Genomic DNA, 25,869 nt, shown 5'->3' on the forward strand with positions numbered 1-25,869 from the left:
TTTGTCTTGTTAAATTAATACATATGCACCTATGAAAATAACAAAAAAAAAACACCCAGGTTTGCCTTGATGGCTTAACACAATGCTTGAATAAAATGTCACTTTATCAATTGTACATACTAGTGAGATGCAGTTTGATATGTCCACACATGTGCACCGATCAAATCCAACTTCCCTTTCCCTGCTCTCATTCTCAAAATTTTCTAATCACTATACTGAAATCACTGTGACTGAAAGTCAGGTCAGTTTTTTTTTTTTAGCTTCACTGTATGAGGGAGAGCATACACTACTTGTCTTCTGCTTAGATCATTTAACATTATGTCCTCTGGTTCCATCCATTTTGTTGTAAAAGGTAAGATTTCATTCTTTATGGCCAAATAGTACTCTACTGTTTATTATACACATACATTTTTAAAAAATCTATTCATTTCTTTATGGGTGCCTAGTCTGATTCAGTAGCTCAACACTCACATATATTACCAATGGAGTACTGCAATTCTGTTGGGGTGACAGAAATATTCTAAAGTAAGATTGTGGTTATTGCTACAGAATGCTATCAATATATTAGAAATTCTGTGAATAAATTCTGTGGTATATTCATTATATATCAATAAAGATACTTCAAAAAAAGTATACTCGTATCTCTATGCCTCTGCTCTAACATATACTGGCTTAATATTTAACATTGGATAAACTTCTTTCTGTGCTGTACCTTGGCTTTGCTGTCTGTACAATGAGGATAATACTAAGAAAGCCTTTGTTTTGGTCTATATGTAAGGTGTAAACAAGTAAAAATATACATATAACAAAATTGTGCTTTGAGACATAATTCCTCAAATGTCACTCAGTCATTGTTGTTTTTGTATTGTGTATAGAGCTTAGAAAATCTGGTGATTGAGGTACATACTTTCAGTATCATTAGCATATGAATTATAATGATTAGCTTTCTCAAGGTAACGTAGAACCAAGAGCTGAGGAAAGGAACAGCCTCTAGTGTTTAATATTTAGTATTTCTAGGAAAATACTAATCTATAGTATTGGGTCATGACAAGATCTGGCAAGGGAATCTCAAAAGGAGTCTCCAAGAAGTAACAGAGATGTGTTGCAGAAGCAAAGGAGAAAGCAGTCCTTCAAGAGGGAAAATATGACTAATGATGTCAGTACCTGAAAGTAGTACTGACTGGGAATTGGGACTGGGATGTGGCTAATAGTAAAGCACTTGCCTAGCATGACCCTGATTCCATCCCCAATCACTGCAAAAACAAAAAAGACTAGGAACAGTACATGAGTTCACTGTTTGCATTGTGGCACAGACTGCACCCTTTACATTGAGAGAGTGAAGAAGACACAAGGAAACAAATATAGTGAGTATATTCTTTCTGAATGGTAGTGAGTTCATCAGTAATTATTTGTTGAGGTCCTACTGTAAGAAATTTCTTTTTTCTTTTCTTTTCTTTTTTTTTTTGGTGCCTGTCCTAGATTTTAAATTAAGGGCCTGGACACTGTCCCTGAGTTTCTTTTGCTCAAGACCAGCACTCTACCACTTGAGCCACAGCGCCACTTCTGGCTTTTTTCTGTTTATGGGGTACTAAGGAATTGAACCCAGGGCTTCATGCACTACCACTAAGCCACATTCCCAGATCCCTATAAGGAATTTCTCTGGGTGTTGGTAGTATACCAATGAACAAATGAAAAAAAAAATGCTGCCCTAAAGGATAATATCCCTTTACTCGGAGACTTGTAGAGAAAGAGTATGAGATTAGAAAGAAGGTCCTTTGCCAAAGAAGTTGTCTTTTTTTTTTTTTTTTAAGAAAAGAAATAGAGGTGAAGTGGTTGACAGTGGGGTGTAGGGCCAGGATAATACAAAATGTTGGGAAGGTAGAGATCAAGATGTTTTTAATCATCAATCTTAGCAGGAGAAGAGTTTCTCTTCTTAAATTAGAAGGAACTGATACACGTACACTGGGACAAATGAGTAAATAACTGATTTTCTAAGGGGCGAGGAGTGAGGTTACTCATATGAAGAAAAGAGTGTTATAGGGTACTTGGGAGACTCACAAATCTCTGAAGTGGGTACTTTAGGGTAGGTGGAAATTATGATTACAGCAAAAGAATTCTGGGACTTGAAGTCTAGGTTTCTGGATGTTGGGTGGTCCATATGGATGATGGAATTTCGAAGTACAATGCAAAAATTGACATAGAGAAGAAGACTGAAAGCCAAGTTTCAAAGTCTTGAAACTGCCAATAAGTGACCTAGAATGTGTGTTTGATAGAGATGATGATGGTGAATGGTAAAGGTCACTAGTGATAAAGAAGTACAAGAACTATAGGACATGATAGTTTCATCAGATGATGGTGAGAAGTGAAATAGACTTGCCAGTGACCCACATGAGTGGAGGGAAATGTTTAGCAGATGGGTATAATGACCCTGATAAGAACTATAGAAGCTAACATCTCTACATGTATGAGCCTAAAGAGATGAGGTAGTGAGATTGGATTTGTGGACTGTATATGTAATGGAGGGGAAAGAGGAAACTAACCCTCTGAGATGTAGACAAAGGGTTTATGGGGAAAGAACTGTCAGAAGAGAGCCACAACTCAGAAAATGTGAGTAGTTGTAGTGAAGATTTTCTGAGACATTAAGAATATAAGAAGTATGAGGGGCTGGGAAGGTGGCTCAGTGGTAGAGCGCTTGCCTTGCATGCATGAGGTCCTGAGTTCGATTCCTCAGCACCACATAAGCAAAAAAGAAAAAAGCCGGAAGTGGTGCTGTGGCTGAAGTGGTAGAGCGCTAGCCTTGAGCTGAAGAGCTGAGGGACAGCACCCAGGCCCAGAATTCGGGGCCCATGACTGGACCCCCCCCCCAAAAAAATATAAGAAGTATGATTAACATGGTGGGTTCTACAGTGCCTAGTGTAATCATGAATGGAGGAGAGGGATGGAAGAGGGAGGAGTAGTGTTATGTATATGGAGTGAAAAAAGGAACAACAATAAGAAGACAAGGATAATAGGCAATTGGATGAAAATCAGCTAGTTGAAATCAGCCTCTGGGTTCCATTCTCACCCACCCTGGGCATCTTCTGTAAATGCCACGTGAGTAATGTGAAGTATCATAAGAGTACGTGATAATCACTCCCATTAATCCTTTCCCTTTGCAGAAGGAAACACACGCACATACATAGAGAGGAGGAGAGGGAGAGACACACAGAGAGAGGGGACTGTTATTCAGCCATAAGGAAGAATGAAATTATGTCATTTTCACAAAAATGGATAAACATTAAGGCTCAGAAAGGGCATAAGTCATTTTTCTCTTATATGTGGTTGTTACCTCTAAAATACAAACATCATAGGTAAAACATATAGGATTATATGCATATTATCAGCCTAAATAAAACAGGATGTATGCAAATATGAGTTGATCAGTTAACAGGCAGTGTAAAAAAGAACATCAAAAAGTTGTCTGGACTGGGGTATAGATTATGGTTGCAGGAGGTGAATGGAGGGAAGGAAAGAGGGTGATTATAGTCATAATAATCTATGTCCATGTATGAAATTGGGAGAAACGTTCATAAGATTGGTTGGAGAAGGGAGCAGGAGGGAGCAGGTAAGTGATCAAGATGCTTTATGTTCATAAATGGGCTTCTTAAAGTGCAACACCCTTTAACAAGTAATTGATGCTAGTAAAAAAATGTGTGTATTCTTACCAGTGAGTGGAGACCATTTCTTTGTAATATTTTTATGTGTTTTATATTTTTTGGAGTTTTTTCGAAAACATTATTTTATATGATCATATGATAATAGCTATTGAGACTTTGAACCTCTCCTAAGAATATCCTCCTTTGATCTCACTGTGTGAATGTTCTAGTGTATTTCTTTTTCTTTTACCATCTAATGTGTTTACTTGTGGATTTATAGGCACATTATAGTTAGCACATTATAGTAATCATGCAACCTATGTTTCTTTGTGTCTGGCTTACTTTACTAAAATATTTTTTCCAGGTCTTCCTATTTATTTACAAATGGTACAATGTCATTCTTTGTAATATTTTATTGTCGACATTCAAATGCAAATCCACCACCCAGTTGCTTTCACATAGCTACTGGATAAGGTTGGGTATTTACCAATTTTTGTATTTATAAAATAAAAGAACATTGGCCAAAGTAAAGCAAATGAGTTGCACAGTGGATTATATGCCTTTGCTGTGGACAATTGCTCAACCTAATCTTACTTAAACATTTACAAAGCTGGTTTTGATTAATTCTTTAATCCTGATTATCATACTCCAGTATACTAAACCAAGTCCAGAGGTGATCATTATTAGGATTTATAGCCACTGACACCAAAATGTGTTATAATTTAGGAGTTTGAGAATTCTTTGTGGGGAGGAATTATTTAAAAAGGAAATTAAGTGTTTAACAAGTTGGAAACAACTGAGGCATTAGTAAAATTGGAGGCTCTTAGCAAATCCTATTCCATTTTGTTATATAATATACGAGGCAATAATCAAAGGATGCCTGATTTCATACAAGAGGCACTGTTTCTGATTGTAAAGGCTCTTTGATTATAAAGCTTTAAATGTAAATGTATAAAATAAACTTAATTTTGGAGCCTCACAATAAAATAAAAAAAATCTAATTAAATTTATTTGATTGAGAATCCTACACAACAGTCTGAGCAATCTCTGTAGTGATCCACAGCGTCCCTCTTACTGTGGCAGTTTCTTTGATTTAATTATTCCCAAAGTAAATCCATTCAAACATCTTAAAAAAAAACCTGGGGAAATATTTGGCAAGCATAAGCATATTTAAAGTGATTGCAAAAATTTTTTTTTGAAGTTTAGGTTGTAATAATGATAAAGACTTAGAAAAATAGGGAATTAGCCAGAGTTCTTTTGCCAAGAGCAGTTATTTGGAAGTCTGCCATGGGCCTTATAGAAGGAATTACAGATGAAACCTGTAGTTCCTAAAGGTGAATATACAGTTACCAAATTATCATCTTTATGAGAATTATATGTAATCGTGATGAGCACTTAAATGTTTAAAAGCTCCACTTAATATAGTTTGTACTTAGTATGAAGCATCTTGAGGTCTCATTTTTCTCTACTCACCTGAATATGTGATCTATATTCAGATCCTCCTACTGTTCCACCCCCTACATTAATAGACTTTGTTCTGAAAAAAAAAAATCCTTCATCTCTTGGTATTAAAAAAATCACTTTAATTCTTTACTATTAATAAATTTATAGCAGTTTCTAAATTTCTTAAAACCAGAAGGTCTGGAGGAGTTCCTGATTTAATTCTGTCCCACATTGCCCTCTGAGAACTAAAGTCAAACATAGAGCCACTTCTGTTTAGGGAAATGGGATTTTAGCTATGGGCCCCCAAAGGTAGTGGGAATAGCTTCTAAGGTCTAAGGCTTATAAAAATTGGGTGAAAGAGTTGGATCTAGCCCCTGGTAAGGGTTGGTAGTCAGAGAAACTAAGGAGAGGTAAGTAAATGTGTCTACCACGGTGGGTCACAATCTCTTCTTAATCATTTTTATGTATGCTTCTTATTGTAAAAATATTGTACAGAGGGGTTACAGTCACATGAGCAAGGTAATGAGTACATTTCCTATCAAGCATTGTTGCCTCCTCCTTTGTTTTTTTCTCAATCATTTTGCATTCATAAAAAAGCTTATTTTTTTGTTTTTGCTTTTGCTGGTCTTGGGGCTCTCTCTCCCTTAGCCTCCTTGTGCTCAAGGCTAGTGTACCACATGAGCCACAGCACCACTTTCAGCTTTTTTCTTCAGTAGTTTATTGGAGAAAAGAGTCTTGGGGACTTTTCTGCCTGGACTGGCTTCACTTCTCAGATCTCAGCTTCCTGAGTAGCTAGACTACAGGCATAACCCACCAGCACCCGATTGCTTATGTTCATTTGAGTGAGCAAAACTATCAGGTCCCAGTTTGAATCCTGGTCTTGGACCTAAAACATGATTTTGTTTTGAACATTTCTCCTTTAGAGTTCTAACTTGGTAAGTTTTTGCTAAATCTGGAGAATAATAAGTACCTACAGGACCCTCCTTATTTGACCCCCACGTTTTATAACTAGGAAAACTGAGGATCAAAGAAGGGAGCTGAGATTCAGAGTTGGCTTTGCAGTGAAATAATGTTCCTAATTTAGCATGGAAATGATTCTTATCAGTGTGCTTTGCCCATTCCATGTTCTTTAAATATTTATTTTAATTATAAGGATTGGGTCTTTGGTTTAGAGAATTTCACAACTACATATGTCTCTATGCACAAAGATTATTTGATTGGGATGGAATGATAGGAGGTGAATGTTTTTGGTCCACTAGTTCTTGTTCTAAACCTGTAGCCCTTTGTCCAGAACCCTTCATTTCTCTGATGACCTTTTCTAATTGCTACCAGGGCAGGATGGGACATTTCTTCCTGTTGTCTGCCTGTCTGTGGACTTTCCTCTCACTGTCAGCTCCCAGCCTTCTCTGCTTGGCAAGCATTGCAGAGCCACGTGATATACCAGGCTTTGTACATTTGATTACACACACTGTCTGTTTCTGCTTTTAGCCTGTTCCCTACCAAGAGCCCTTTGCTCTGCTGCTGTACACATGCAGCCCTGAACGGAATCATTTATCATAACCTTTGAGGAGTTTTTAGAAGTTGGTTTTCATTCTCTTTCAGCAAGTATTTGGATGTTCCATTGAAGTCTTGAGTGAAGTCACATTGTACCATTCTGTCTTTTGTTCATATGCTAATTGTCATCTGGTTAGAGTGACATAATTCATTTACAGAAGTATTCACAAACATTTTTATACTTTTTATTGGCTTATATCAGTTATACAGAGGACTGATTTCATTGTTACATCCACCCCAATGTTTCCACTGTATTCTAATTTCACTGTCCCCAGCCCCCTTCTCTGCTCCCAGCCCCCCTGCAAAAATAGTATCCTAATAGGTTCCCTTGTTCTGTTTTCATAGTTGTAAATAATCTATTTCTACTGTACTCAGCCTTCTTTATCCTCCCTACCGAATGGTCATTTTGATTTTGTAAGCTTACCTCCCTTTCTGTTGGCCTTCATTTCACAAAGATTATGTCTCTTGTTTTTATTTCAGTTAGAGAAAGATTCCTGCTGATGTCATTTGTACTCTCTGAGTTTCAAGTGTAACAACCCTGTGGCTGCATTTCAATTATTTATATCAATGGTTACCTTTTTAACATAGCCATTACTTTTTTATCTGTACAGAAAACAATTGAGTATTGCCAGCAATAGAATGTCCTGTTGTGCTGTATAACAATAATGGAATTTTGAGTATTTATTATGGAAAGGTAGTATTTCACATTCACTTAATAAGTCATTAACATCATTCCCAATTAGATGGGAAGGAATCAGAGACACCATGTGGTTAAGGAACTTATTCCTTTTTGTCTCTTTGTGTTTACTTATCAGTGTGATACAAATACTTCTGTGTTTCCTTCACGTATGCCCTACTTGAGTTTTTTTCACCCCCATATGGTTGTACATTGTCCATGGGAAGAGGTGGTACACCCCTAGTTTAGAGGTCAGTGAGAGCTAGCATATAAGGTAAGGAGCAAACTAGTCAAACTTTGCCTCTTATTTGCTAACTGATGTCCTTCCACGTGGTTGAAGGTGAGTAAGTGAAAGGAACATCTGAGAGATGACTGAGTAGTAACCTTGGAAGGCATCTAGAAGCCAAGCTTATGTATTCTGGGCAAGGCCTAGAGAACCATGGGCCTCCCAACAGTTATAAATTGCTATTTTCTTAGTAGCAGGAACATAGTTATACAGGAGAACTGAAAAAAGAATAACTTTACTTAAGAAAACAACATTTTAAAAATAATCTTCCTAAGTTCTGTTATATATGTCAGCTCCAGAGTAAGAAAGTACTTATGTATGTTTATGGATGCATGTGTAATTTGTGTGTGTGCATTTGTTCGTCCTGGGATTTTAATTTAGGATTTTAATTAGTGCTGTTCAAGAGCTTTTTTGTTGAAGGTTAGCACTCTGCCACTTGAGCCACAGCAACACTTCTGAATTTTGTTGTTGTTGTTGTTGGTCGTGGGCTTGAACTCTGGACCTGGGCGCTGTCCCTGAGCTCTTCAGCTCAAGGCAGGTGCTCTATCACTTGAGCCTGAGCCACAGTGCCCTTGCGGTTTTCTGGTGATTAATTGGAGATAAGAGTCTCACAGGGCTGGGAAGGTGGCTCAGTGGTAGAGCGCTTGCCTTGCATGCATGAGGCCCTGGGTTCGATTCCTCAGCACCACATAAGCAGAAAAAAAACTGGAAGTGGCACTGTGGCTCAAGTGGTAGAGTGCTAGCCTTGAGCTAAAGAGCTGAGGGATAGTGCCCAGGCCCAGAGTTCAGGCCCACAACCGGACCCCCCCCCCCAAAAAAAAAAAAAGTCTCACAGACTTTCCTGCCCAGGCAGGCTTTGAACCATGATCCTTAGACCTCAGCCTCCTGAGTAGCTAGGATTATAGGTATGAGCCACTGGCGCCCAGCTTGTGTGTGATTTTTTTTTGTTGTTGTTGTTGGTCGTGGGGCTTGAACTCTGGGCCTGGGTGCTGTCCCTGTGCTCTTCAGCTGAAGGAGAGCACTCAACCTCTTGAGCTACAGCGCCACTTCCAGTTTTCTAGTGGTTTATTGGAGATCAGAGTCTCATGGACTTTTTGCCTGGGCTGGCTTTGAACCGTGATCCTCAGATTTCAGCCTCCTGAGTAACTAGGTTTACAGGCATGAACCACCGGCGCCTGGCTTTATGTGTAATTTTTAAAGAAAACTTCTTTGTTTATATTATCTTTTCTACTGAAATGGTGCCAGAAATTTAGTAGATGCAATTTTTGGTTCCTTGGATCAATAGACATTCTACCCACAGTTCGCTTTCCTACAATACACCATTCTTTAGAAGGTTCTTTCTTAGAAGAAACACAAAATACAAACAATTTTTTGACTTAAAAAAATTGTGCTGGGCCTAGGACTTGAACTTCTCAACACCTGGGCCCTGTCTGTGCACTTTTTTGCTCAAGGCTGGTGCTCTACCACCACCACTGGTGCATCTGTTAATTATTAAGACCTGATGCCCTTAGTTGTGCTAAAAAGTGAAAGCACTTTAATTTTCATCTTGCAGACTACTGGAATTCTGTTGGGGTTCAGCCAGATTTTTATCCTTAATGTTAGAATTAACTTTCTGATGGTATTCAGAAACTTTTATGTTATGTTTGAGTTTAAAAGTAGAATAACAATGGCTTATAATAAAGGAAATTGGAGTGAAATACATTGGAATCAAGAGAAATGAGCCTTAAGGAGCATTAATATTTAGGCCTGGTCATAACTAATCTGCTTGCATTCCACTAAACAATTGCTTAATGAAGAAATCTGTGACTACTGTGTTGGTTCATGATTTAACTGAAAGAATTTTTCCTATTCAAAGCTTGCCAGGTATTTTTAATTTTGGCTTTAAATTCTTGTAATTGTTCCAGATACTCCCATGTGTGCCTTAGAAATAACTTACTGCAGTTTTCAATTAAACACTTGAATGGAACCCTAAACTTCTATTTGTCCCTATTTGTTTAAAACATTTGTTTTATGAGAAATTGTTTGCAGGCAGTTTGGCCTTTAGTCTGAGCAGTGCTTGTTTTTGAGAAGTCATACATTTTGACTGTGTCCAGTGTAGTAAAAATTCTTACCAGTGGTTGTTATTTCTTAAAATTTTATAGCAGAAATCCTGTGTATAAATAAAATTTGTAATTCTAAGTAGTTCATTATTTTTAAAGATTACCCTTAAGTCAATCCTAACCTGTTTTAAATAGCAGTTGTTTTTATCTTGTTTTGGGGGCATGACTTTCATTCTGAGTCTCCACATGTCCCTTCCCCCTGCCCTGGGTTACACATTTCTTTAGAGTAACAGTCACATTTGCGAAGGCATTCATTCTTTTATACCTAAAGGTTACCATTAAATAAATTGTGATGCTTCTAAATGGGCCTTATAACCTGAGGAAGCCATTGTACCTTCCAATGTGCCAACATTACCATTCTGAAAGATATTCATCTCACCATTTTGTACTTTTAATATTTTCAAAAGGCATTAGCAAGCCAGGCGCCAGGGAGTCACGCCTATAATCCTAGCTACTCGGAAGGCTGAGATCTGAGGATCACAGTTCAATGCCAGCTCCAATTAAACACCAGAAAACTGGAAGTAGTGCTGTGGCTCAAGTGGCAGAGCACTTGCCTTGAGCTGAAGAGCTCAGGGATAGCACCCAGTCCCAGAGTTCAAACCCCATGACTCACCAAAAAAAAAAAAATAAGGCTGGGAATGTGGCTCAGGGGTAGAGTGCTTGCCTAGCAGGCATGAAGCCCTGGGTTCGATTCCTCAGAACCACATAAACATTAAAAGATGGCAGGGGCACTGTGGCTCAAGTGACAAAGTACTTGCCTTAGCAAAAGAAGCTCAGGGACAGTGCCCAGGCTCTGAGTTCAAGCCCTAGGACCAGCCAAAAAAAGAAAGGCATTAGCACTTGAGCCTTCTGGTTTGTGAATTTACATGTTTTATTTCTCCTTTTTTTTTTTTTTGCTTCGAAGCCTGCAAATAAATTACAATATATCATCTCAAATGTATTTGTGAACTATTTTTACTCTTTGTCCTTTTTGTTTGGTAGTCTATTCCCAGCTGGTGGCCAGTAGCTCACCCCTGTAATCCTAGCTACTCCAGTTGCCGAGATCTAGAGGATCATATCCAAAGCCAGATGAGTAAGCCAGAAGGATGAGTTCAAATCCTAGTACCACCAAAAAGGAAAAGTTGACTGTGCCTCTTCTGTATAGTCGTAAACTTTCTTGCTTTTGCTTCTCTTTCTTGATTCTAGTCCAGTTGCTAGTTTGACTAACTATAATTGACATATGTGAACCTCATTCTTCATATTAGTAGTTAGATCATTTAAAGTGATCTTTGGATGTTTGTGTGAACTCTACTGTAAGCTCCTGCTTTAGGTTATGTGACTTTATTTTAAGGATAAAGAAATTGAGACTAAGTTATTTTCTTCAAAACTCATGTTGAAGAAAACACAGGTACAAATAAACATTTTCCAAGGTACTCTTTTCTTTGCTTTTCCTGTCCCTTCTAATCCTTGCTGTGAAATTCACCTATACAGAAGATTTGTTTTTTTTTCAAAAGGTAACATTTCATGATTGAATTGAAGGCTAGCAGCACTTCACCAAAGAACTTGCTGCATTTTAAGGGCCAGAAATCAGAGCTACTGCAGTGAAAGGTTGCTTTATTTTCCCCTCCCAATCCCATCTTGCTGCTAATTGAACTGAAGACCTTGTGTGAACCAGAAAACTTCGTTTTACTTTTTTGTTGGAGATTTTGAAAAATAATCCAATAATAGTCTGAATGTGCTTTTCAGATGATCTAACTTGAACATTTCTTTTCTTGCTAATGTGCTTTCTGATATTTAACAATTTACCTGGAAAAAGCACTAGTTGGTTTTACAGGACTTGATCCAGTGTATATTTCAACTGGTAGGTCTTTCTAGGAAACTTCTTAACATTTTTATAATGCTGACTGTCACTGAAACTGGAAATTAAATCTTTTCTGGCCATTAAGACACCTCTTACAGTATTTATTTACTTACTATATTTAATTTAATTAATTACTATAGCCAGAGCTTCATTGTGCTTGGTAGGCAGGCACTCTACAACTTGTGCTGTGCTCTCAGCCTTGTTTGCTTCAATTGTTTTTGAAACAGATTCAAGCCCAGCCTGAACCACTATCTTCCTATTTCTACTTCCCACATAGCTGGGATGACAGTTGCATGCTACCACAATTAGCTTGTATTCGTTGAGATGGGATTGTGTTCCCTTTTTGCCCAGGTAGCCTCTCAGTCTCTGTCTGTAGTACCTAGTTCTTATGACTCTTCTAATACTGTAATACTTCTGATAATCTGAAAAGTACTTTTTGCATGAAAATTTATTTTATATCTCCTAAGTGATGATATTGGTAAAGACATTATCTTCCTCATATCCAGAGGCTCTTTTGTTTGCCATTATTAGATCTGTTCACTGCTGAGATAACAATTCTAGCCTTACAGGACATTTTCACAGAAACTATCTGCTTAAGTCCTTAAATATGTTTTTTGAAGCTTCAATGCTTAATATTTGTCATAAGCAAATCATGGCAGAAACAGAATTGGACATACTTGTATCTTTCCACAATGTCAGAATTTACTTAATAACAAATTCCCAAGCTAAGTCAATTTCATTGGCATTAACTCACCAAGTACTATTGAGGTCACTTGATAGCTTAGGCCCTTGGCAACACAAGTTCTTTATTCTACTCTCAACTACTAATATTAACTTTCAGGTCACACACTACAATAATATAGAGGTTACTAGCTAACAAAGCTTTTTAGACTGGCCACAGGGCTCAAAGAAGCCTTGCCTAAGGGCAAGAGGCAGGGGCAGGGAGGTAGGAGGTATGGGTAGGAGGGGGGGATGAGATATAGATGCAAAGAATCATTATAGGTGGACAGATAAGATACTAGTAAAGAGTCCAGTCCAAGAGTTATTGTGGCCTTGCCTGGTGTTAAAATGTAGAGTGTCATGCTGGTTCTAGGTGCTGAGCTGATTTCAGGCACAGCTTTGATTTTGAGGCTTACTGGATCCCGACTGAAGGCGATTGAGTAGGTCATGTAGTCAGAGGATGGAGCGAGCTGTTCTGAAGTTGAAGGTACAGAGTTTGGACTTTGTCGTCTGTTCATCTTTGATGTAGCATACACTTCATGGTTTGAGGATAGGGTGGTGTGTGCCATCTCCTATTGCTAGTGTCCCTCCTTTTATGACTCAGCTGGGAAGTTGCATAAATCACTTGATTGATGTTCAATTTCTGGGCCTTGTATTTCTGATATGATTTAATATTTTTGCCAGTGTTACTGTTGGCATGAAAAAATGATAATTTTGTGTCACATGATCTTCAGACAGATGATATTGTTTACATGTATAAACAAGATGTAAAGTCATTCAGTTTGGGCACCAGTACTTGGAGTAGAATGGCTTAGTCAAAAGCATTGCTTTACAAAATGGAGTCAAGGCTAATCCAGCCTTAAAGCTGCTATTTTACACATCATAGAGAAACCCAGTGTGAGCTCCACCTGTTCTCTTTAGTATTACAGGCATTTTTGTGGAGGGAAAACCTCCATGTATCATAATAAATACCTGGATCATGTTTTTACCACTTAAGTTGTTTGCCAATCTAAAATGTTCAATTCAATTGAACTCTCTGAAGGTTAATGTGTAGCCCCACTTCTTACTCTTGTTTATTGTAGGTAAGGTAAAGAAATAATGTTTACTGCAGGTAGGGGTAAATAAGTTTAAAAAAAAAAACAGACCTTTCCAAGATGAGAAGAGTATACTAAGCTGTGCAAGAAAGTGATATTATACAGTAGTCACACTTTTAGCACACAAGAGTTCCTAAATGCAAATTCAGACCTTTGAACTCTTTTGGAATTGACTTAAGTCCTTTGATGCTTCCTTTGCCACTGCCTGTGGAAGTACACAGACTCCTTAAACCACCCAGCTCCCTGGCTGTCTTCCCAAGTTCTTGAAAACTTTGCAAGAAGCACAGGGGTTAGTGCAAGTTTCTTGATAATCTGCAGCCTTTTCAACCACTTAGCAGCCTTAGCATATTTCCACATCAGTATGCAGAAGGTCTCTTCTTTCCCTCCAAGCTCTGAGGTTTGTAGTCTATATATTACTCTATTTTTTTTTTCAGCTCTGTTTTTGTTGAAGTTTGGTGTGCTTGTGGGGGGGGGGTTGAGGGGGTTCCTTATATTTGCTTTTGATTTGGATGGGTATTTTTATCCATTTCCTGAGGTCAGTGGTTAATGCTTAGAGCTGGCTTGTCATTTAGCCTTTTTGTCTCTCCTATCTTAAAGGTTAAGAACCTCCTAATTTAGAATTTTATGGCTTGTTAAGTATATGGAATAAAAGGTGTTTTTATATGGTTAAACTAAGAATAAAAGGTAAATTTGAGACCTTGTAGGCTTACATGCTCTGTTCATTACTAGATAAGTTTGTATGCATTTTGTGAGGCTGTGGGTTAGGAAAGGTATTGTTGACATTGGAAGTGGAGTTGCTGAGTCCCAGTAGAATGTTGAATATCTAAGACAGGTTACTTTCTATGACTTAAAGAACCAATAAAATTAAACCATACTGTAGATTGCATCAACATAATGAAAGTCCCAACTCTGAGCTTCCAGAGAAAGTATTGTTCTTATCCATGTTAGCATGACCAGTGCTTTTTTCTAAGGTTTCTTTTTCTTCTTTTTTTTTTGCTGTTTATGTGAAGCTTAGTATTTATTCCTATAGCAACTGTTTATTCAGTTAAATGTGCCACCAGTGGCTACTGCCTAATTAGAGACAATCTTTGTGTCTGGAGAAGAATTTTCTGTATTTGTCTTTGATCAGATGTTTAAGAATCCAGTAAATGTGCCCATAATTAAGCTTTGAAGACAAAACAACTCAAAACATCCTGTCTCAATCTTGCTTTGCTTTGGCAAAGGAGGGAGAGACCATTTAATCACTTAAGTTGTGTAAAAACAGAATCTGAAAAGTGCCACTTTAAGTATCATCTTTGAGTTAAGACTATAAATTGAAGATCAGTATTATTCATGTTAGCTTCCTATTATGAAATGGACTTGGAAACCTCAGCAAATTGATCACTGAATACATTCAAGTGATTTTAACCAAGAAGCTTACTACACTGGAAATGTTCTCTAGCACTGTCTTACTCTCCTTCCTGCACTCCTATCCCCTTCCTTAGGATGCCAATCAGACTTTGAGGGCATATAAATAGGCATATACAATTTTGATGAAATGTTCTTTCCTTAAATTTTGAATTTGTCCTTTTTGGGACTGATTTTACTAGTGTTTTAAAGAAGAAAATAGCTTTGGGTTGGGGTGTGAAAAGTTTTAAATCATTGCTAAGTCTTCAACTTTTTTTTTTTTTGTTTGTTTGTTTGTTTGGTTGGTTGTGGGGCTTGAACTCTGGGCCTGGGCACTGTCCCTGCACTCTTCAGCTCAAAGTCAGTGCTCTACCATTTGAGCCACAGCACCACTTCTGGTTTTTTTCTGGTGGTTAATTGGAGATAAGAGTCTCACAGGTTTTCCTACCTGGGCTGGCTTTGAACTTCAATCCTCAGATCTCAGCCTCCTGAGTAGCTAGGATTACCTGCATGAGTCAGCGGTGCCTGGCAGTCTACAAATTTTAATAAGGTCATTTTGTTCGCTTTTATTTGCTACAGAAACTCATAGATCAGTTGATGACCAATAAAAATAATACCTTAATTGTCAAGGATTACATCAGTTAAGAGGATCTACTGATATAAGGCTTGAATTATATAAGAGCTTATAATTTTAATTATTAATGACCTAACTAATTAATGAGCAATTCAGCACTTGTAAAATGAAACTTCAAAGGAGAAATTCATTTTGAACATCTTAAAATGACAGTTGGGGCCACTATTTGAGGACCATTTATATTTTAATCTATTGAAAAACAAATGATTTAAATTAAAGAAAAAATAAAGTGAGGAGGATTGTGACTGACTTCAAAGATGTTAGTTAACAGTGATCACTGTTTCCAAGAGAGTGTTGCATATTTCCCAGTCCCGGTTGCAAATTGTCACCAAAAGAGGTTCCAGAAAAAATAAATATTGAATATTAAATTAAATATCAAAGTATTATTTAAAGCCAGTGTGTAGTCAGGATTAAAAAACCATAGATCTATGGTAAAGTGAAACATTTAAGTCTGCCAATACTGGGAAAATACTGAAAAGTAGGCTTTGTTTCGGATCCTGGGCCAACTTTAAGTCTTACATTGTGGTGTCTTTTTTCTCAGTTCTTATCTGATAGAGGATCTGGAAGCAATCAGGGTGCAAATTATGCTTCCAACAGCTTTCCATTTTTAATAACTAGCAAAGACAAAGGATTTTAACATGGTAATACTTGAACAGAAATACCACCTTACTGAATTTTCATGAGAGGTTATATGTTATTATAAATCATTGCTTTTTAAAAACAATTCATTTTTATTCTATGGAGGTTTAAATCAAAATCACTAGAGGGTGGTTTTTGTCTTAATTTATTTCCATGTTAATTCATATGTTTTAGTTATACTTTAAAATATTTTTGATACTTATGTAATGTGTAATGTGTCATTAAATAGAGTTGGTGCTAGCATATTTGAAGTTAAAAAGGTATAATTCCTTGCTGGGTGCCAGTGACTCATGCATATAATCCTAGCCGCTCTGTACCCTGATATCTGAGGATCAAGGTTTGAAGCCCATCTGGGTGAGAAAGTCTGTGAGACTAGTTCTCCAATTAACAACTAAAAGTTCCACAGGTGAAGCTATGATGGATGTGGTAAAGGGTAGCCCTGAGTGGAAAAGCAAAGGGACAGCATTCAGGCCCTCAAGTAAGGCTCAGCACCTGTACATGGGTGATATGTGTGTGTGTGCACACACACACTCACAAACACACACACACAACACTGTTACTGAGGATATGTGGATGGAAATCAATCCAGCATAGTCTGGACTCCTAATAAATTAAAATGCATTATGAAATGGCAGGAATCATATATTTGCCCTCCAAGACAATGTTGTCTGTCATCCAAAAGGGATTTTTTTAAAATGTTACTGGAATTACTTTGCCTTGGCAAAGGCACCCATGTGATTCCAAATCACAGGAACTAATATCACTGCTTTAACATTCTCCATTGGTAGCATGTGGAAAATTACAGTGAATTTACATGAAATCAGAACTGCCATTTTTATTGTGGGCCAAGCATTTTAAAGTTGCAGGAAATTCTATCAGAGCTTATAGATTCATCAGATTTTAAGGTGAAACAGGCATAGAAAAGATATCTGTTTCATACCATCACACCGATAATCCTCATGTAGTTCTAAACCTGCCTAGGTATGTCTTAATTTGAAAAACAGTCAGAAGTGGACATTCTACAACTTCGTTCTTTCAGACCCCTATATCTAACAATAATCATTTTCAGGATCTGCACTTCCACAAATATCTACCCGCATGATAATTTCAATCCATTTTCTCCAATTTCTGGTGATGCGGGTCACTTAGGCCTTATTCAAAAGATATCAGAGATAGAGTAATATATGAAGAAGCCTAAGTAAAACTAAATGACTTTCAAATCTAAGGAACTCATAAAAGTATGTGCCTGAACATTGCATTGTGCTTTTCTTCCGATATTCTTTGACACAGAAGTTGAAGACAATTTAGAATTGGAAACAACTACTTCTTTTTTGTGTGTGCCAATTGTAATGCTCACTTAAATCCAGGTCTTGAGCACTGTTTGAGTTTTTTTTCACTCAAGGCTGTCATCCTATCACTTGAGCCACAGTTCTACTTCTGGCTTTGCTGCTTCTGGCTTTGTTCTGGCTAATTGGAGATGAAAATCTCTGGGATTTGTCTGCCTGAGCTGTCTGTGGTTGAACCTCAGTCCTCAGACCTCAGCCTCCTGAGTAGCTGAGATTTTAGGTGTGAACCAGTAGCCCATTACTTCTCCAAGAAGATTTAATTTAAAATAATCACATTTAGCCGGGTAGCATATTTTAGAGTGATTTTTCCTCTGGCTTTCTTTACATTCTTTCTGTAATCATTTTAGAATTTTCACTATTGGCCTTAGAACAATTGGTTCAAGCAAGGGTTTTCCTAATTTTTACTAAGTCAGCAACTAAGAGGATTTTCAATTTCCATAACAAGGTTTTCTTCCTTTTTGCTACTTTGTTTTTCCAGGTTATAGACAAACGTGCTCAAACAAGGTTTGTAAGCTTGAGAAAAACATAGAGAAGTGTGATGAAAAGCTGAGTTTTCCCTTTTTTCTCTTGGTCAGTGTGCTGGAGAAGAGCAACGAGTTGGTACGCGCACAGTGTTTGTTGGCAATCATCCAGTTTCTGACACAGAAACGTACATTGCACAGAGATTTTGTGATAATAGAATAGTATCATCAAAGGTAAGTTTTTTTTGTTAACTCAATAGATGTTCATATAGTGAGTCAGCTATTCTGGATGTATGCTTATGAGGAAGCTGGTACATTTGTATGTGCATACATGGTTATGCATGCCTGCAAATCATATACTAACTGGTAATTATTCCCCTGAGAGATACTTTACTTAAAAAAAAACACACATCATTTTGTCCTGTAACAGCTAAAACACATTCACTTGTCTTCCATTATGATGCATACTGCCTTTTGATTATGTATATTATTTAAACCTTAAAAGCTAAGTGGTGGTTTTGGCAGGGAAGGAGAGAAGAACAAGGAGGGCAGGGAGAGGGAGGGGGGAGAAAAAGGGGATGGGGGGGAGGGAGGGAGAGAGATAAAGAGAGAGATATAGTATGACCATGTGTGTAATTGCTGTGCAAAGCTTACTGAGTTGCTCTTGAATGCCTAATTTGCATTCTTTTGGAATGTGTTATCCTGGTAAGACTATCACTTGTATCCTTTCCCTCGCTTTCATTGCCTCAGACTTGAATTCCTGAGCCCTGAAAGGATCTGTTCTACTCAGTCCAATGTTTGACTTATGTCCTATTGATCTTCTTTCTGGGTAGTGTGTTAAGAGCAGTGGCCTGGAAGTTGGAATACCTGCATTAAAATCCTGGCCCAACTGTTTACTAGCCATGTCTAATTGGCCAAATTAATCATTCTAATTTGTGAAATGGCTAATATTCCATATATGAAAACATCTCATAACTCATAGTACCCAGTATTCATTTTGCAAGTATTAATTTGCTAGTCTTTACTGCTGGCTAACCAGCAGTATCTAGCACCTACGCAGTGCTAGATTGCTGGCTCATGGAACAGATTTTGACAATATCCCCTTCTTCATATAGCCTAACAAAGGAGAGCTTTTAAAAAATGTTAGTTCAGTGAACATTTGTCATCGCTTAAGATACGAAACACAAAATTAAATAATTTATGCCCTTTCTTTAAAAATATAAACTTGCCTAGTATGTGCAAGTTCAATCCCCAACATGTATACATACATTAAATACATATAAAGCCAGGCGCCAGTGGCTCACACCTGTAATCCTGGCTACTCAGAAGGCTGAGATCTGAGAATTGCTGTTCAGAGTTTGGCTAAGCAAGAAAGTCTGTGATACTCTTCAATAAATTACCAAAAAAGCCAGAAGTAGAGCTGACTCTCAAGTGGTAAAGTGCTAGCCTTGAGCAAAAGAATATCAGAGACAGCACCCAGGACCTGACAGGACCTGACTGGCCTCCCCCCGCCCCCCAAAAAAAAGAAGAAAGAAAGAAAAAGAAAAAACCCTAAACAATGGATCTTTCCTATGACCCAGCCATACCACTCCTAAGCATCTACCCAGAACATCGCAAGCCAGAATACCATAAAAATGCTTGGATATCCGTGTTATTTGCTGTCCTTCACAATAGCCAAATTATGAAAACAGCCAGATGCCCTTCAATAGATGAGTGGATCCAAAAAATGTGGTACCTGTCACAATGGAATTTTACACAGCCACTAGAAAGAATTATATAATTATGTCATTTGCAGAGAAATGGATGAACCTAGAACAAATCATGTTAAATGAGGTAAGCCAATCTCAGAGACACAAATGGCACATGTTTTCTCTCTTACCTAAGCTAGATCTAAAATACCTATGGATATAATAAGTCATACATGACTCTAAGCATTCACACACAGTGAAACCAAAGAAGGATACTCTTAGGGGAGGAAGACAAAGGTGTAATGCCTATGTCCCTATCACCATATAAAATAATATTTATTGAAATGAATTCCAGAAAATAGAAATAAGAGGTAAAAAAGAAATAAAGAGGAAAAGTGAAAATTAAGTAGCCTAATGATTAGATCTGTAGACCTGTAGAACACTTATGGTATATTTGTGTAAAGAGTCTGTTTCCTTTTAAATCATATAATATATGCTAAAAGTTTTATCCTCAGCCTGAGTTTTCTATACTTGTGCCCAAAATAGTAGTCTGTTCACTGGAAATTATGACTTACCCTATAGTATATCTGACTAAAAAATCAAAAGTAGACCTTAGATTCTGAATTATAGATTTATAGAGCATAAGGTTTTAAGAGGTTATCTTGTTCCACTCATTGACTTACAGATGGGGAAACTAAGCCCTAGGAAACAATGTTCCTGGCATAGTCACAAAGTAGTTAGTAATAAAGCCAAGAACAGAAATACTTAATAAGGCCTGGTGGCTTTGAAGGTAGAGTTCTGTTGGCATTGTGTTTTTTGAATTCCTTTCTTTTTTCTTTCCTTTTGCACTGAAGTGAAATATAAACCATTTTCTAAGGAATTACTGTTTATACAGTGTTTTGTATGGAAGTTGGTCAAGTGACCAACTGACACACTAACAGTGTGACTATTGTTAAGATAGTTAATTTGTTAATTTAATACTGTATGTTTCACATTTTAAGACAATCTGATTTGCTTTAATTCTCAATCTTTTCTTTTTGGTTGTTTCTGGTACAAACTTGAACTCAGGGACTGCCTGAGCTTTTTCACTCAAGGTTAGTGCTCTTCTATTTGAGCCACAGCTCCACTTTCAGTTTTTTTGCTGGTTAATTGGAGATGAATTTCACGGATTTTCCTGAGCAGGCTCAGATCTCAGCCTCCTGAATAGCTAGGAATACAGACGTGAACTACCAGCACCTGGCTTAATTCTCAGTATTTTGTGTTTAATTGAATTTTTCCAGATTTTATGTAGATTCACTTTTGCCAGTAGTAAAATAGTAATAATAGTGAAATAGAGTATTTAAAAAATAAGAACCTGTGGAGCAACTAAAATTTTGTTTCCAGAAATGTGAAACCTGGATAAAGAAGTGAACATTTCTACACTGTTAGCCTGACACCTTTTTTTCCTCTGAATATTACATACTTAAAGTTTTTCTAATTAACTACTGATTAACTAATCTGCCTTTTTTTTTTTTTTTTTACAAAAGCTGTTGAACTGAAAAAGGAACTGGCAATATAGTAATTTCAGAAAAAGAACAGAACCTTAGCATTGTATTCTTAGTATAAATGAATAATTATTATGATCATGTACATTGTAATGGTGAAGAGCTTCATCCCTTGAGACAGAAGATCTAGATTAGAAATTAAAGTTATTTAACTTTCATTGAAATTTTCTTATGTATGAAATAAAGGGTATTAATAGTTTCTCCTCCATGGGATTATAGTGAGAATGAAATGAAATCCACATAAAGCATTTAGCATTGTGCTTGCTATCTCAATAAATTATAACTATTGTGTTTCTTTAATTATTTTTGGGTATGTGCCAGTCCTGGGACTTGAACTGAGTACCTAGGTGCTACCCCTCGGCAGTTTTTTTTTTCTTCTCAAGGCTATTGCTGATAAGAGTCTGAGGTACTTTCTTGCCCAGGCTGGTTTGGAACCTCTTCAGATCTCAGTCACCTGAGTTAGCTAGGATTACAGGTGTGAGCCACCACCACCTAGTATCTTCTGTGATTATTATTGCAGTATTGCACTAATATAAGTATTTCCTTAGGCTCACATGTTTGCTTTTGTTTTGTTTTTTGCTGGGAGCAGAGCCTGGGTGTTGCCTCTTAGTTTTGTTACTAAAGGCTAGCCCTCTACCACTTGACCTACAGTTTTCCTGGGTTAATTGGGGATAAGAATCTCCTGCCTGTGTCAGGAATCTTGATCTTCAGATCTCCATTTCTTACCTGTGCTAACAAGTGCTCTTTACCACTGAACTAACTTCCCCACCCTGATGTGTTTTGAATGCTTGAAGTGCTTTTTCTTAGAAAGAGGCCTACAGTTGAACTCTGGAGAGACTCATAAATCCATATGTGGAATTTTTCTTCTTGTTTTATCTTTTGATAGCATATATTTGTATCAGTGTGTTAACTGAAGAAATGTATAATGTATAAAACATGTTAGCTACTTTCCAACTTTGTAGCAAGTGCTGATTTTCTTTATCCTTCAATGATAAAAATAACACTGAATTTGGGTGCTTTATTTACCAATTCCGTCATAAATGTCAGTGCAACCCTGGAAATGAATGTTAGTAATGCAGGGAACAGTGAAGACAAACACTTTGACCTAGTTTAAATTTTATTTACTCCTAAAACTAATTTTCTCTTTTTTTCCCTAGGAGCACAAATAATTTCTTTAGAATAAAAATGTCCTCTGTTCACTTACTAGTTGAATGTACTCTGCAGGGACCTTTGGCAATCACCATATTTTTGTATAAAACTTGGAAATTCTATCTTTAGCAAAAGAAGCAGTGATTGCACCTGCTAAAATGTTTGGGATCTTTAGTTTCCATAAAGTTCTATTTCTTCTAGTTTTTTCCTTAAGCATTTCTGGACCTCATCTTGAAGGCTTGTTTCTGTTGGGTAAGAATAAGCAAGTCCCACCTAATTAATTTTGAAGACATGTGCTCTGCCACTTGAGCCACAGCTCCCATTTCTGGCTTTTTTGGGAGTTAACTGGAGATAATTGTTGCAGTCTTTGTTGCCCTTCAAACTGCAAACCTCAGATCTCCACCTCCTTAGTAGCTAGGTTTACAGGCATGAGCCACCAAAGGCCCATTTCAATCTCACTTTTAATGAGAAGATTCTCTAAAAAGGTTTCTCTTGAGCCCAGTATTAGTACAACCTTATTGGTCAAAAACAACAACCATTATGATCGACTTAACAGGATTGAGAAACAAAAAAATGTGTTCCCTCTTTATATGTTATTACCATCCTTCAAACTCTTTCCTTAATACTTGTTTAGTAAGAATTTTATTTTGAGAACAGAGGGCAGCACTCCCAAGGTTTAACTGTTGTTAAAATTTAGCTTAATCTTTTGGAAAATTGGTTCCAAGTAATTGCGAGAGTTAAGTGCTAGTCTGGACCAAGACAACTTTAAAGTTACTATATCAGTGGTTTTGAATGGGTTTTATTTATCATAAGCTGCATTGGAAATTTCATGGGAAGTATGGACTCCCTTTTGCCCAGATAATGAATATTCCTGTTCAATTTGGCACTTGCTTTTGAATAGGAACTCCCTAAGACACTTCCATGGACCCTAGGGAAAAATCTTGAGGTAGCTAGTGTTTGTAATGTAGCTGCTGCTTTACCTCTATTTGTCTTTATTCTCCTGAGATGATCTGAACTTTGAGCCCATATAAGCCGTAAATTCCCATAAGCCTGTCATTCACTGGCCCTTTGACTTATTATGGACAGAGACTTTGGTTCAGTAGTTTGACAAAGAATTCTCTCTTCTGACCATGTGCAATATGACGTAGAAACCTTTACCAGAGTCCAGTGTGGTTTTTGTTGATTGAAGTAAAAGACCTTTATGACACCTTCTCAGCTGTGTACACATTCTCAGCTATCATGAAGATGGTTTTATCTCTAGCAATGATTAGGACTCTGGAGGTTACCTGACTCAGGGAACTAATTTGTTCATTTATTCATCCAAATACTTCATTGTCTTAATTTGTACAAGGCCCTTTGGTAAGTGTTGAGGGAAAGGACATAACCAATACATAAGAGCAGTTTGCCTCTATCTAAGTCATTGAATATTGAGGCAAAAGCTTAATGAAAACACATATTAACAATTCACAGTAATAAGAACAGTTATATACTAAGGTAGTATGTATTGGACGATATGAGAACATAATAAGGAATCTTTTAGATTGGATTAGAGAAATAAAAATTATGAAACTTCATAGAGATTAGTGCTCAGTGAAGCTTCATTTTTCAAAAAGTTATTCTATGCCTCTGAATATAAACAGGCATATGTGTGTTTGGAGTTTCAAAGTATTGTATCTAATATATGTTAAGTACATTAAACATTATGTTTATATTTATGTTATATTAAGTATTACTTTATATGATAGTCTGGACCATATGAGTAATGAGTTAGGACTTTTCTTTGTATTAATATTTTTTCCTTTCTTCTTTATAGTATACACTTTGGAATTTCCTCCCAAAGAATCTGTTTGAGCAGTTTAGAAGAATTGCCAATTTTTACTTTCTCATAATTTTTCTTGTACAGGTAAGAGTTCCATAAATACCCAAATTCGACTCTGAGAAAATTACATCAAACAATTTCCAACATTAAAAATAGCCCTATGATTAAAAACAGATAAATTCTAGGGCTTAATATGACTTTATACAGTACAAAGTAACTTTTAAATTTTGTATGACATTATAGGTTTATAAAGCCATGGGGTTTGGGAGGTTTTTAAAAAAAAATCTCTCTGTGTGTGGTGGGAGGTACTGGAGTTTGTGCTCCTGCTTGGCTTTGTTGGTTTTCTGCCACTAGAGCCTCACTTCAAGCTCCAACTTTTTGCTCTTTGTATGTCTATCCTTGTTGACTTCAAACCATGATTTTCAGTTATCAGCCTCCAGAGTAGCAAGGATTATTATAGGCTTGAGTCACGGGTATCAGGCTATAAGGTTGTGTTTTATTAGGAAACTTGTGGAGATTTTATTTCATTACTTTCTTTAAATTTTTTATGGATTTTATTATTTTGTTCATCTTAGAACGATATGTACCATTAAATTTTCTAAATTGAAAATAGTTTAATAGTTTACTTTGTTTGATACCAGTTTCAGCCTGACTGAAGACATCACATCATGTTGATTATCAGTTTGGCTCTGCCACATTCACTTATTCCCATGAAGAGGGAAAGTCTAGTAGATAAATCTGCTTCTCATTTCTTCTACTGTTTTGTTTTAATTTTAGACATGTTAAACTGTGTCTTTCATCTTTAGGTCTATATGCTATTAAAATCTTTCCCTTACCATAATTTCTCCCTAAAAATTTTCTATATTAAAAGTAATTGTGTTCTTAATAGATTTTTCAGAAAAATCTCAATAAAATTGTCTAGATGCTTTGTCGTATTAAGTGCTTCTGTTTATCCACCTTTAGTAGAACTATAATTGAATTTAAGCCTAATACTTAAAACCAATTATGGGATATCATATAGGAAAGGACCCAGTTTCAGTACTGAATTCAGTTTTAGTTAAAGCACTTAAAAAGATGTCTTATGCCAGATGCCTGTGGCTCACACCTGTAATCCTAGCTACACTGAAGGCTGAGATTTGAGTATCATAGTTCAGAGTCAGCCCAGGCAAAAAAGTCTGTGAGATTCTAATCTCCAATTAACCACCAGAAAACCAGAAGTGGTGCAGTGGCTCAAGTGGTAGAGCACTAGCCTTAAGCTGAAGAGTTGAGGGACAGCACCTGGGCCCAGATTTCAAGACCCACAACTGACAAAAAAAATGTTTTAAGAGACAAACCATGAGGTAGATTCTGCTTACAAGAGTCATTCTGCTTGGTGGACAGTAGTGCATATCTGTTCAATTCAGTTAAGTATATACCAAGCACCTACTGTGTGCCTTTCCATGGTCCAGATAACAAAAATAGTGGCTGGTACAATGAAGATAATGACTTTTTTCTACCCTTAAGGAATTTGTTATTGATGTGAAGAAATATGTAGTCATGTACTGTATTAAAAGGCATTCAAGCAGCATGAACAAATAATATTGAGTATATAAAGTAGAAGTTCAGATTTATTTTCTACCCCAAGAGCTTAAGAAAGTTTCAGAAATTAAGTGATACCTCAACTGAGCCTTCAAGGATCAAAAGAGGTTTACCTGGTGCAGAATTACCTGCACAGCATCTTAGTGATAGGGAAGAGGTTGTACAAAGGCAAGGTGTCAACTGTTTCATGTGTATACTTCTGTGTGGCAGGGGCAGGCCTGGCTGGAGGTTGGAGTTGAGAATCAGTGAGTTGTGAAGGCAGACTGAAAGTTACCATC

General features: G+C 37.0%; 1 protein-coding gene across 6 annotated transcripts in view; it reads left to right on the forward strand.

Annotated features, from left to right (window-relative positions):
• The window catches only part of Atp11c (ATPase phospholipid transporting 11C), a 150,328-nt gene that overhangs the window by 51,553 nt on the left and 72,906 nt on the right, over nucleotides 1-25,869 (forward strand). For all 6 annotated transcript variants that reach the window (XM_070039630.1, XM_070039629.1, XM_070039628.1 and 3 more), the window contains 2 exons: nucleotides 17,928-18,047; nucleotides 24,008-24,097. In XM_070039630.1, coding sequence (XP_069895731.1) covers nucleotides 17,928-18,047; nucleotides 24,008-24,097 — 210 coding nt within the window. The remainder of the gene's footprint in view (nucleotides 1-17,927; nucleotides 18,048-24,007; nucleotides 24,098-25,869) is intronic.

The sequence above is a fragment of the Dipodomys merriami genome, unplaced genomic scaffold (assembly GCF_024711535.1).
Source record: "Dipodomys merriami isolate MVZ:Mamm:240054 unplaced genomic scaffold, mDipMer1.0.p SCAF_3, whole genome shotgun sequence".
In the NCBI taxonomy this organism is placed as follows: domain Eukaryota; kingdom Metazoa; phylum Chordata; class Mammalia; order Rodentia; family Heteromyidae; genus Dipodomys; species Dipodomys merriami.